This window comes from Chelonia mydas, chromosome 3 (genome assembly GCF_015237465.2).
Source record: "Chelonia mydas isolate rCheMyd1 chromosome 3, rCheMyd1.pri.v2, whole genome shotgun sequence".
NCBI lineage: Eukaryota > Metazoa > Chordata > Testudines > Cheloniidae > Chelonia > Chelonia mydas.
The window spans coordinates 19961176-19974414 of NC_057851.1; the positions used below are offsets into that span (position 1 = coordinate 19961176).

The 13239-nt window shown below is 41.9% G+C and overlaps 1 protein-coding gene across 6 annotated transcripts in view; it reads left to right on the plus strand.

Moving 5' to 3' along the window:
* Positions 1–13239, plus strand: part of LDAH (lipid droplet associated hydrolase) — a 176573-nt gene that overhangs the window by 33278 nt on the left and 130056 nt on the right. For 2 of the 6 annotated variants that reach the window (XM_043542205.1, XM_037893995.2), the window contains exon 3: positions 5716–5825. The exons of the other annotated variants lie outside the window; for them this stretch is intronic. In XM_043542205.1, coding sequence (XP_043398140.1) covers positions 5723–5825 — 103 coding nt within the window. In that variant the 5' untranslated portion in view covers positions 5716–5722. The remainder of the gene's footprint in view (positions 1–5715; positions 5826–13239) is intronic. 6 annotated transcript variants of the gene reach the window in all.

A 13239-nucleotide genomic window follows, 5' to 3' on the forward strand; every position in this document is an offset into this window, starting at 1 on the left:
CTTAAACCTGTTTAAATCTTTTTTGTTCTTCAGTAGGCCTTAAAGATGTGTTTAAATGATGTGCTTAAATTTTAAGCATGTACTTAAGTGCTTTGCTGAAGCTGGGCTGAATCCTGCTCTCTAGCATGTGGGCTGAATCCTACCTATCAGACATAGTGCTTTCTGCTGTGAATAGTCACAGTGAAGTCCAGAGGGAAGTATTTGAAAGATCTCTCTGATCCTGCAACTTTGGATGTGAATGGTCATATTCTTATTAAAGGCAGAACTGGAGGCCAGAACATGGCCTTTATAATCTTCCTCTGTTAAGAATCTGTTGTTCTAGCTATGTGTTTTGTACAGTCTCTTTAGGAGGTAATTCTGTCTGCCATTTCAGTTTATTCTTCGTCATAGTCATGCAAGTGACATTGGAAATCAGCAGTTTAGATCTTTATATTAGTATGTAAAGCTTTGTAGCAGCTTCTTTATTATATCTTTTCTAATTTTAATAGTTTAGGGCTAGGTTCTACCACCATTACCCATTGCTGAGTAGTACCTCTCTATGCTAGTCCTCTGGATTTCACTTGGACAACTCACTTGGGGCGTGATCCAGAGCCCATTGTAGTCAATAGAAAGATTCCAGTTGTCTTTAGAGCACTTTGAATCAGGGCCCTGTCGTCCCTGATTCAGCAAGGCACTTAAGCTCATGCCTAATCTTAAGCATGTGAGGAGTCCAATTGACGTTAAAATGTGTTTTATCACTTGATTAAAGTTAAGCATGTGCTTAAGTATTTTCATCAGTCAGGGCCATAGAAAAGTGAATAATAATCAGGGTGAGTAAGGGTGGCAGAATCGCCCCTTCGTGCTATTCAAGAGTTATATCAATATTTTTTTCTTGTGCTTTTGTTGTTCTGACAACTGTCTGTACAATCAACCCTTGGTGTTGAGCGATGAAAGTGAAGTTTCTCTTTCCTTCCCTTCAGAGATTGCTACAAAAGTGCTCACAGTCAGATGTTTATTGTTCACAGTTCTCACCATATGTTTTGCAGACACCGTTTATTACAAACCAAACAGAATTAACAACTGATAATAAGTGAGTCATGATTTTTGAATGTAGTGTTGAATGGATATGCCAGAAGATGGAGCTGTTTGAAAGATTAGCATAAATATGTTTTATCGTTTTGGAAAACTTTTTTGCTGCAAACAAAGGGAAAATCGTCTCCAGAGTGCACTACATGGGGTGCAAGCAGTCATAGAAGGCATATATAAACTTAATCAAACTCTTTTGGTAATAGCTGTACTTCATGAAAATCTGTTTTCAGACATTACCAGTGGAGTGTAAGGAGGCTGAATGTAGCAGAATGATTGATTGGCTTCAGGCTATTTTATCATGCCAAACGGACTCCTTCCTTTATTCATATTGTGCCTTAAAAAAATGCTTTTTTGCAAAGCATATCTAATCTATTGCCCAATTCTCAAGTGTGGTATCTAAGTTGTAAATAATAATGTTCAGTGACAATTAAGTAACAAATTAAAAATAAAAACATAATTCCCCCAGTAAAATATAACAGTAACACATCTCTTCCCTCCTCCAAAGGCATCTGCACTGCTGATCCCAAGACTGAACCATCACCCACGTTCTCATGAAGCTGTAGTGTAGTGTATTGTCTGACTTTTTTGTTGTAGTAGCAGAAGATCCTTGAACAACACCAGATACACTAAAGGCATTCAGTAAAAATAGCAGAAATCACAGTCCTTTGTGCTTCAACTACTCTATGGGTAAAATAGGGATAATAATTCATCTGTGTGGCTGAGTTAAATAAAGTTTGTAAGGTGATGCTGAGATTCTCTGATGAAATCTACATCAGTGCAGTTGCTGTTGACGTTTAAATAACTTACGGATGCTTTGTGTTTACAGGGTAAAAATAATGTCCTGTTCTGTTCAGATTTTTATATCTTTGGCTGAGTAAAATGTGAGGCCAAAGGACCCAGCTTGTTTCTGTAGGGACATGTGCTATCTGATCTCTCGGCACCATGCTCTCTGTATTTACCCTAAGTACTGACCCCTCTTACTGTCAAATCCAAGTGCCTCACAATCTTTAATGTATTTATCCTCACAACAGCCCTCTGAGGAAGGGAAGTGCTATTATCCCCATTTTACACAGGGGGAACTGAGGCACAGAGAGACTAAATGACTTGCCGAACGTTACTCAGGGAAATCTGTGGCAGAGAAAGGAATTTAACCCAGGTCTCTCAGATGAGCACCCTAGCTGCTGGTTCATCCTTCCTGACTGGCTATACTGCTGAGACTGCCGCATAGATATTCCATCATTAAACATGGCTGACTCAGCTCCTAAACCTCAGTTCTTTTAATATCCCTCTGAAGCACCTGGCATTGGCCACTGTTGGAAGACAGGATACTGGGCTAGATGGATCTTTGGTCTGACCCAGTATGGCTGTTCTTATGGTACTTTTTTGGTGGTTACTGCATACCCAGAGAATTATGTTAGGGACTGGCGAGGGGATTCTCCACACTGTAGAGTTCAGGGCAGTTAGTATTTCTGCTGTGATTAATCTGTTGAGAAGTCATAGATCAGCTGAGGGCAGTGTGGTAAATCTGCTAAGAATTAATCTCTTCTGCTGTGCGGGGATGGATGATACTCTCCAGAAGCAGGGAGGTTCCATGCCAGGTGGGGAGGAGTGGGTCACAAAGCGTCTGGTGGCCCTGGGAGGAGTGTGGCATTTGGAAATAGTTGGTATAGTGGGGCCAAGCTGATGCTAGATCCTAGCGCTTGGAGCACCTACAGTGCTTGCCTTAAGAAAAGGAGTACTTGTGGCACCTTAGAGACTAACCAATTTATTTGAGCATGAGCCTTGGCGCTTGTGGTGCAAAGAGCATGCTACCAGACATCTAGCAGGTATGGGGGGGCACAATAGCACTCCAGCATCCCACAGGAAGGCAGTGATTGCTCCAGTTCCACCATCCCTCATGGCTTCTGCCAGAGAAGGTCAGCTTCGGTTTGGTTTCCATCCAGGGCAGTTTTGCTAGTGGACGCTGAACCTAGTACATGATGCACTGTGGGGCACCAGAGAGGTTGAGACCATATTATGCAGCCCCAGTTGCCCCTTAGCAGACTTCCTGATGTTTGTGGACCTTAAGAAAGTTGGGGTAAATTTAGTCCATTGGCTTTAGTGGCTTTGCTGATATCAGAATGTGGCTCTTCTTGTGTACTTTAAACATAACGTGCCATAACTTGTACTGCGGAGGAGCGAGAGGAAGGGACTGACTGACAACGGGAAAAGAACCCCTACTGTTTTCTGGCAATTTTGATATTTGTACTTAAATGAAACAACCAAAGGGAACAGATGACTCCGCGCAGTTCAGCTTCAAGTTAATGACCAGCGTATTCATGCAGGGAAAATACCTCCCTGGAGAGCAAAATAACTCCCCCCGCCTTCCCACAATTACAAGTTGAGGGAAGTAGATAGTTAAGTTATTAAGAACACAATTCTCTGCTCTTGTGACAGATACCGTACAGGTAGCATCCTGCCGATTCCCATGCTAACTGAGATGCATTGCAAATGACTGAATTTTGCAGACTTATAAATGAAGGGAAACAGACAACAACAACAACAAAAAGCCAGTGTAATTCTTCCTTCTGCCCCCAAGCAGCAACGCTTCATCTTTTATAAATATACATCACTAACATGGTGCATATTAAAGCTGGCTACCTGATAGTTCTCAAAATGTAATTGTGGACGAGGAATTCGCATCGAACGGGTGTGTTTCTAGTGGGGTCCCACAGTGGTTCTTGGTCCTGTGCTATTTAACATTTTTATTACTTACCTAAAAAAAAACATAAAATCATCACTGCTAAAGTTTGCAGATGACACAAACGTTTGGGAGGTGATAAATAATGAAGAGGACAGGTCACTAATTCAGAGCAATCTGGATCACTTGGTAAGATGGGCTCAAGCAAATAATATGCCTTTTAATATGGCTAAATGTTAAATGTATATCTCTAGGAAAAAGGAATGTAGGCCATACTTACAGGATGGGGGACTCTATCCTGGGAAGCAGTGACTCCGAGAAAGATTTGGGGGCCATGGTGGATAATCAGCTGAACCATAATCCATAATCACAGATGGATGCTGTGGCCAAAAGGGCTAATGCAATCATAGGATGCATAAACAGGAATCTTGAGTAGAATTAGAGAGGTTATTTTACCTCTCTATTTGGCACTGGTGCAATTGCTGCAGGAATACTGTGTCCAGTTCTGGTGTCCACAATTCAATAAGGATGTTGATAACTTGGAGAGGGTTCAGAGAGGAGCTGAATCTATTTAGCTTAACAAAGAGAAGGTTATGGGGAGTCCTGATCACAGCCCCCAAGTCCTTACATTGGGAACAAATATATAATAATGGGCTTTTCAATCTAGCAAAGAAAAGCTATAACATGATCCAAGGGCTGGAAGTTGAGGCTAGACAAATTCAGACTGGAAATAAGGTTTAAATTTTTAACAGTGAAAGTAACTAAGCATCGGAACAATTTACCAAAGGTCATGGTGGATTCCCAATCAGTGACAATTTTTAAATCAAGATTGGATGTTTTTCTAAAGGATCTGCACTAGAAATTATTTTGGGGAAGTTCTCTCATCTGTGTTATACAGAAGATCAGACTAGATTATAACAATGGTCCCTTCTGGCCTTGGGTTCTATGAATTTCTAGACTTTTTTGAGTCATTAGGAGAGCAATTCATGTTCTTGTACCTATTTTCTGGGCCAATTTATAATATTTTTAATCAAAACTATGTGCTTTCTCTGATCGGCACTTCCACAATACAACCGCAGGTAAACATAACTTGCATAATTATAAATACACAATACTCACTTTGTTGAACTTTATTAAGCTTTGTGATGTGGTGGACAGGTAATGGATTAAGAGACCTGAGTTATGTTTCTACTCATGCCATGGCTTGTGAGGCCTTGGGCAAGTCACTTTACCTCTGTTTCCTCATGAGTAAAGTGGAAATAATTACACTTATCCTCCTATAGCAAGTGCTTTGAGATCTACACATGATAAGCACTGTATGGGCTTCAATGGAAAGACTCCCATTGAGTTCATTGGCTTTTGGATCAGGTCCTAAGAGCGCTAAATATTTGAGTAATATTGTACAATCTGACTGTTGCTGTGCTTTGTTCCAGCTGAGTCATTACACCGGGTTTCACTGCGTTTCAAGAGAAGAAGAAAAAAATCTTTCATTAAAAATAGACTATGCATATTCCATGCTTTCTTCTTCCTCGGGCAGAGAGAGGCCTATGTCAAATCTGAGTTTGGGATGCTACTTTTGTTTCCTTCCCCAGTGCTGCAGAAATCCTTCTGATGGGGCCCTGGAGGGACTGGGCTTTGTCAAGTTTGAGAGGGCAGGGCAGGGACCGGAAGGGTGAGTGACATCTATGCTTTGCCAGGTTCTCCTGCTACCAAATCAGAGGGGTAGACATTTTGCATTGAAAACTTAATGCACTTTCTCCCTCTGCAGTTTGGATCGCCTCCGCCAATGGAGAGGGTCATTGATTGTGGGGAACCTTTTGGAAGGATAGCTCCCGCAGGATTGGCTGGGCAACACAGCAGAGACAGGAGTGGGAAAAGCCCCTTTATTATAATATAAAACGTTAAGAATTTTCGAGCCATCCTTAGCCAGGGAGATGTTTTTAAAATAATGGTATGTTTCTCATCAGGTGGCCCATGAAGCAGAAGGAAAGAAGAAACTACCTGCTGTTAGATCTGGCTGTGGAGGGAATTCAGTTTTGGTGGAATCAACATCTTGCATACATAAGAAGTTTAAAATGTTAGTAACTGCAGCATCAGTATATAATGTAGTTCTTCCTTCCTGGTCAGTGCCGCTGGAAGTGCCTGAGCCTGATACAGATCTGAAGTGACATTTAATACTTTGACCTGCTGATCTCTTTAAGTCACAGAAAGTAAACATGTCTTCCACTCTCTGAATCTAATTAACGCATAGGCCAGGCCTCATTCATCCCCTGGTATAAGCCTGTAGGAGTCATGGAGTTATGCCTGGGATAAATCTGACCCGTTATTTTTTTTTTAAATGTTCAAATTGTGAAAAACTGACCAAGCCAAAAATTCAAAGTCAAGGCTGCCAATCTGTTCTTTCCTTCTCCTGTAACTGTGTGTTGCAGTGCTCTCCAATGCGTATGCTAGTATATATAATGGACAGCCACTCCTTAGTCATTCCTAAAGAAGTAAAAACTCTCATAATAAATAAACAATAACTTGCATTTTCATCATGTGTTTCCATCTCTCAGTTTTAAGTTTTAGTGCCCATTTCTAGTACCCAGGCTTCATCAGGTCAAAGCACTAATGAGTTCACAAGCACTGATGAGTTTAGGTTTGCAACACTCTTGCGTGGTAGGGCAGTATTATCACCCCCATTTTACAGATGGAGAAACCGAGGCACAGAGAAGTTGATTGAAATGAAAAAGATCACTCAGGAAGTCTCTGGCAGAGCCACTAATAGAAACCATCCTTTCCCCAGTCCTTTGCCTGAACCACTGATGTCAGTGGGAGTTTTGACTGAGCTGAGAGTCAGTAAGGAATACAGGTGTGAGTCCGTTATTAGACTTTAGGGAGCAAAGCCTAAGGTGTTATCTTTTCTTTAGGACTCAGGAGTGAGAGAGGATGTCAAATTGCCTTTTAACATCTCTGTAAAGTGCCATGGTCCCTTGAAAGTTTTGAATATACTAAAGGAATCTTCTCTTTTTTTAAGGAATGCAGACAAAATTTTTCTAATTCTCTTCCATTATTACCGTTAGTTCTTCTATGCATATGCTTATTTTATGTCTATAAAGTGGTTTATACTGAAATTATCAAAAACACACACACTTTCCAGTTTTTGTCATTCAGGCCCTTGGTACAAGGTTGGGAGACCTTCAGTTTACATTTGAAAACTTTTAAGTTCAAAGATGCAAAAAAATTAATTGCTTTCTCCCCCACCTCCACTTAACCATGAATTCCACACGAGTGGTGGATAAAATCATAGAACCACTTGGTATGCAATGTATCATATTCAAATAATATTGTGAGTAGATTGGTTTTTTTAATGTTTTTTAGCCATAACTTCATTGCCTTGTATTTCTCTCCATTGAATTGCATAAGAGTTTGTCTGCCCATTTGTAGTCTGTCCAACTCCATTTGGATTTCTGTTGCCATCTTTCCTTGTATTGGCTGCTACGAGTTTTGTTTCATTGAGTTATATTTTTTCAACTTGCTCCATACACTTTATTACAAATTATTGATATACTGTATAACCAGATTCTGCCCAATATTAATTTTTGTGCCATTTGTGAGTCTCTTTTCTTCATTTCATACCTTTCATTCCCAAGAAGATTGATTTCCCCTTAGATTTGATTCTGCCACTGGCAACGCTCCCATTGGCCTAGGACCCAACCAAGTTTGGGAAGACTGTCATTGGCCTCAGTGGATTTTGGATCAGGCCGTTTGAAAGGAGTAGAATCTAGCCACATCCTAAGTAACACCCCTACATCACATTTACTGGCCTCCTAATTTATCTTTTGTGTGATTATATTATTTTAAAAAAACAAACAGATAAATCAAACTGAATTCTAGCTTTTGAAGTCAGTTCCTGTGCTTTTTGGTCAAGGACTAGTAAACCTAGAAAAGATTATTTGGAAATGTTTAAAAGGCATTCACAATTAGCCATTTGGAATATTTTTCCAGAATGCTACAGTAGAACCTCAGAGTCACGAACACCAGAGTTACGAACTGACCAGTCAACCACACACATCATTTGGAACCGGAAGTGCAATCAGGCAGCAGCAGAAACCAAAAAAAAAAAAAAAAAAAAGCAAATACAGTACTGTGTTAAATGTAAACTACTTAAAAATTAAGGGAAAGCAGCATTTTTCCTCTGTATAGTAAAGCTTCAAAGCTGTATTAAGTCAATATTCAGTTGTAAACTTTGGAAAGAACAACCATAATGTTTTGTTCAGAATTACAAACATCTCAGAGTTACGAATAACTTCCATTCCCGAAGTGTTTGTAACTGAGGTTCTACTGTATAAGGAAGATAAATTTCATAAGATCATGGGCTGATCATTGTCCTTCAGAGAATAAAATAGAAAAGTAATTGGATTACCTTAAACAGACCTCAATACAGGTTGACTAATATTTATTTTGTATATATTTTTTACCAAATATCTGGGTTGTTTTGTTGGTTTTTTGGGTTATGTGTTCTTTTTCTCTTTCATTATCTTTGTATATTATCTGACGCAAAAAGTAATGCAGAAACTAATATTAAAAATACTGTGGTCATTCAGCAGGGTGCTTTGCTTATTTGAAAACAAGACTTGAATTTGACATGGTTTTAGATTTCAAGTTCATTAATTTCAAGGAAAAAAAAGTTTATACTAGGATTTATTAAACCTGTTTTCCCCTTATTCTTGTGTCCATAAAAGAGCATTCGTCCTGGGCCAGGTCTTCAGCTGGTATAAATCATTGTAGCTCCATATTGAATGTTGCATTTACACCTCATGAGGATCTGGTCCTATATCTTTTTACTTAAAATACATAGTACTATTTAGTGTCACCATCTGACTTTTGAGTGTTTACATATTAAGTCATTCCGTGGCCCTTTTTGACATTGTCGTTTCTGCAGTCTTGCTTAACAAACCTTTTGCTGTACTAAGCAACATAATTAAAGGTTATAAATTGTTTATTTGCTCTGGAGGGAAAAGGAAAAAAAGTTAATAAAGCTTAACCCACGTGAAGTTGTGGGGACCACCTTAAGAGACTACTGCATCCTGCTAAACTTTTATGCTGTCTGTTTGTCAATCTGATAGGTTCCTCTTAACTTTTTTCTGCCTCTAATAAATATGAATTAGGAATATTGCAAAAGTTTCATAGGGAATCAATTTATTAATAAATTTACATCCCATGACCTGCCATGTTTATGTACATTTAAAATCTGGGTGAATTGGAGGTAATTATTGAAATATGACATTGCACTTGATAAATGTAATGCACCTCTGCAGTACTGCTTACTAATGTCTATGACCAGAGGCACATCTGGGATTTCAAACTTTAATTATCTGTAGCCCACACTGGCATATTCTCTTACTCATAGATGAAAAATGAGGATGTGCTGTCATGTTGTGATTTCTAGCCCTCATTCCGTAGAATTGATTCACGGGCACGATTGGTTAGCTGGTTAGATTCAGGCATGTTAGTTAGGCTGGCAATGAGATCTCTCATAGGACGGTACAGACCTGATTCATCCTACAGATGGAATTTAAATATGTAGGGTGACCAGGTGTCCGGTTTTTGACAGGAACATCCTCTTGAAAAGGGATAATGGCGGCTCTGGTCAGCACCGCTGACTGGGCCACTGTCCGTCAAGTTGACGGCACCGCACAGTGGGGCTGGCAGGCTTCCTGCTAGCTTCCGTGCCATGCAGCTGCCGGGAAGCTGCCGGCATGTCCCTCCTCTGGCTCCTATGCATAGGGGCAGCCAGGGGGCTCCTCAGTGCTGCCCCTGCCCCAAGTGGCGCCCCTGCAGCTCCCATTGGCCGGGAACTGTGGCCAGTGGGAGCTGTCAGGGGTGGCACCTGTGGACAGGGCAGCGGGCAGAACCACCTGGCTGCACCTCTGTGTAAGAGCTGGAGGGGGGACATATCACTGCTTCTCAGAGCTGCTTGAGGTAAGCGCCGACAGGAGCCTGCACCCCTGACCCTCTCCTGGGCTCCAGCCCCCTGCCCCAGTCCTGATCCCCCTCCTGCCCACTGAATCCCTCAATCCCTGCCCCGAGCACCCTCCTGCACCTCAAGTCCCTCATCCCCCACCCCACCCCAGAGCCCACACCCCCAGGTGGAGCCCTCATTTGCCCCCCGCTGCCCCAATCCCCTGCCCCAGCCCTGATCCCCCTCCCACCCTCTGAATCCCTCAATCCCAGCTCAGAGCACCCTCCTACACCCCAAACCCCTCATCCCCAGCCCCACTCCAGAGCCCACACCCCCAACCGGAGCCCTCATTTCCCCCCCCCCCACACACTCCTATCCCCTGCCCCAGCCCTGATCCTCCTCCCATCCTCCGAACCCCTCGCCCCCAGCCAGAGCCTCACCCCAGCCCTCTGAGCCAGCCCAGTGAAAATGAGCGAGTGAGTGAGGTTGGGAAAAGCGAGCAATAGAGGGAGGGAGGCTGGAGTGAGTGGGGGCGGGGCCTCAGAGAAGGGGCGGGGCATGGGTGGGGTCTTGGAGGAGGGGCAGGACAGGGGTGTTTGGTTTTGTGCAAGTAGAAAGTTGGAAACCCTAAGACTGCCCATTGTTCTTTGATTACTTTGCCATGTGGGTTCCACATGCCTCTTCACACACAAAATAGCCTGATTCTTATAGCTATCTGGGCAAAAATTCAATATGTTAAGGGTTCAGGAGGGGAAGAAGCGGGGCTTGGGGAACCTCAGGGACATAATAAGCTGTTTACAGCAGGTGCTTCACAGAATCCTTCTGAGTTTTCCACTAGTCTGTAAATGTGGACAAGTGACTATAAGTGCAAAATGCAGATTAGGTCCTCTGTTTACATAATGGGGGCAAAAACTATAAGGTGCTCTTCAGCCGAGTTCATAGCGCCGTAGTTATGATGTGTCAAAGTGAAACCCGCTTTATGTGTTTCTGCTTAAGATACTTGCAGTTGCCTGCACTTTGGCTATGTTTAAGGGAAAGAATAAAGGAGAGATATCATCGTGCCCTTGAATGTGCACACAAGTAAGAAATGAAAGTTAAGTGACAGGAGCTAATTATGATGATCATTTGTATAACTTTAATATACATTCGATATATCTTATTTGGAAATCCTTTGCCCAGCATGTCACGGAAACCTATGTTTCCCTTTAAGACCTGATCTTCAGTTGGTTTGATATGTGTGTGTGTGTCAGCCTCCTTAAGCCTTTCCCATGCGTGAGAACATCATTGTGTTCTGTATATGCTCCATTTAAATCTGTCTGACATCTATGTGGGCTGCTTTCCATGCATGAACATGGGCGAGTTACATCTCTGCCTTCCTTGGTTGCTGGACTGCAGCCAAGGGCAGATTAAGTTTCTGTGAGCAAGAAACTTGTCGTTGTGATTCCTCAAGTCAGAATTGGGAGCCATGGCAGCCCTGGAAGGGGGCAACTGGAATCCATGCGACAGAAATGAAATCTGTGGGGTCCTGCTGTGCACCTCGGATTTAAACTTTCATTTATGGTTGCTCATTTCAAAATACCGTTCAGCATTTTGATTTTGTCGAAAAAAATTATCATGTGAACCTTGTTGCAAAAGTTCTGAGTTCTGAAACTGGAATGTTTCTAAAATTAAATCTCTGGCAATTGTTGATTATATCTAGCAGTTCTAAAGCTCTTTGTAAATCTCCTGCTGCCTGTGTTTCTCCCTTCATTTATTCAGAGAGCTTCTCTCATTCTCTGTGCTCTCTTCACAGTTCCTTAGTACCCCGTGGGTCAGATTGAGACCTCGTGTGTCTATAGGAATCTCCTAACTAAATTGGACCAGTGGTCTGGCTACCTCAGTGTCCTGTCTCCAACAGTGGCCAATACCAGCTGCTTAAGAAAAAGGTGAAAGAAACCTTATAGCTGGCAGTAATGGAATAACCTGCTGGGACAGGGTGCTAGGATAGCACCGTTGGCACTGAGCATGCTGCAGCACAAAGAAAGTTGCGGGTTCAGCTGGGAGCAAGTAACCAGTTTCTGTTGGGGGGGCGGGGGGAGATGACTGACACCTGGGTTGTAATTGCTGGGCTAATGAGACATTTGGCTCAGTAGCTAGGTGGTTACACACACACACACACACACACACACACACACACACACACATTTGGGAGGAACAGGAAGTTATGGGGAGCTCAGAGGATGAGCTGCTGGAGGAGAGAGAGGGCTGTGTGTAAGTCTCCTCCTGCTATATATTTGTGTCACGTTCTGTTTTGCTTGGGAACTGAAGAATAAATGTACACGTGGTGAAAATTTCTTTCCTAACTTCCATAAATTAGAGGGTGGCTTATGCCTTGATGCAGAGGTATTTATATCCCTTCCAAAACTGTTTGAGTTGTTTTGTTCCGTTTTTTTACTCTGTGCTCCCTCTGGAGTAGTCAGGTTTCCCTAGGTTGGGAAACATGGCTGTGAAGCGAGATGTGTTCCTGAGTTACCCCTTTTTTGGTGGGAACTGGATTTTGCGGTATGTGGGCTTGTCTATACGAATGCCTAGTTCTTGGCAAATGGGTGTAAATCGACCCCTCGCTAGCGTGTCACACACTAAGTGTCTGTGTGGACCCTGCTGCCGTGCGCTTTAATCTATTCCTGTTTCAAAGGCAAGCCCTCTGTGTGCTGTTTTTGTGTCATGTCCCTACTGCTATATTTAATGGTACACTCATTTTTTTACAAACCTAAACATTTCACTTTTATATTTATTGGTACCATGATTTTGAAGATGTGAGTCCTGCAGTAAATCTGGGGATTATTTCAAAGTATGCAGAGCTATCTGCTACCACTGTTTTCCTGACTAAAGTTCAGGCTACATATTAAAAAAAAATTGCAGAAAAATTCAAAGTGATTGAGTCTTGTAGGCCAAAAAGCTACCTGTCTTTGCTGCACCGTGTGCAGGGGATACGGTGATTTTAAAATGAACATTATTATTTACTTATATTTTAAGCACAAAAACTTCAACCACGTAATTGACTTGGATGGTGATACTATATCCAGTTCCATACTTACTTACTATATATATATAGCTTGTTCTTTTGAAAGTGTGTGTGTGCGTGCATGTGTGTTGAAAAAAACCTGCAGTTTGCCTCTGTGTAGCTTTCTAGAGGAAATGTCAAGTTGTGTGGCAGCATTGCTGTTGTTTATCAATGAAACATTGGGGCAGAACTCCAGCTGGCGTAAATTGTCATACCTCACAGCTACGTACCTTCATGGGGAGAAAATACCAGATACCAAAGGGCTCTTTAATCTGGCGGAGAATGGCATAACAAGAACTCATGTCTGAAAGTTAAAGCCAAACAAATTTAAATTAAAAATAAAGCACACGTTTCTAACAACGCGAGTGATTAACAATTGGAACAAATTACCAAGGGACTTGATGGATTCTCCAACTCTTGAGATCTTTAAATCAAGATTGGATGTGTGTCTGGATGATACGCTTTAGCCATGCAAAAGTTTATTGAGTTAAATGCAAGTGTAAA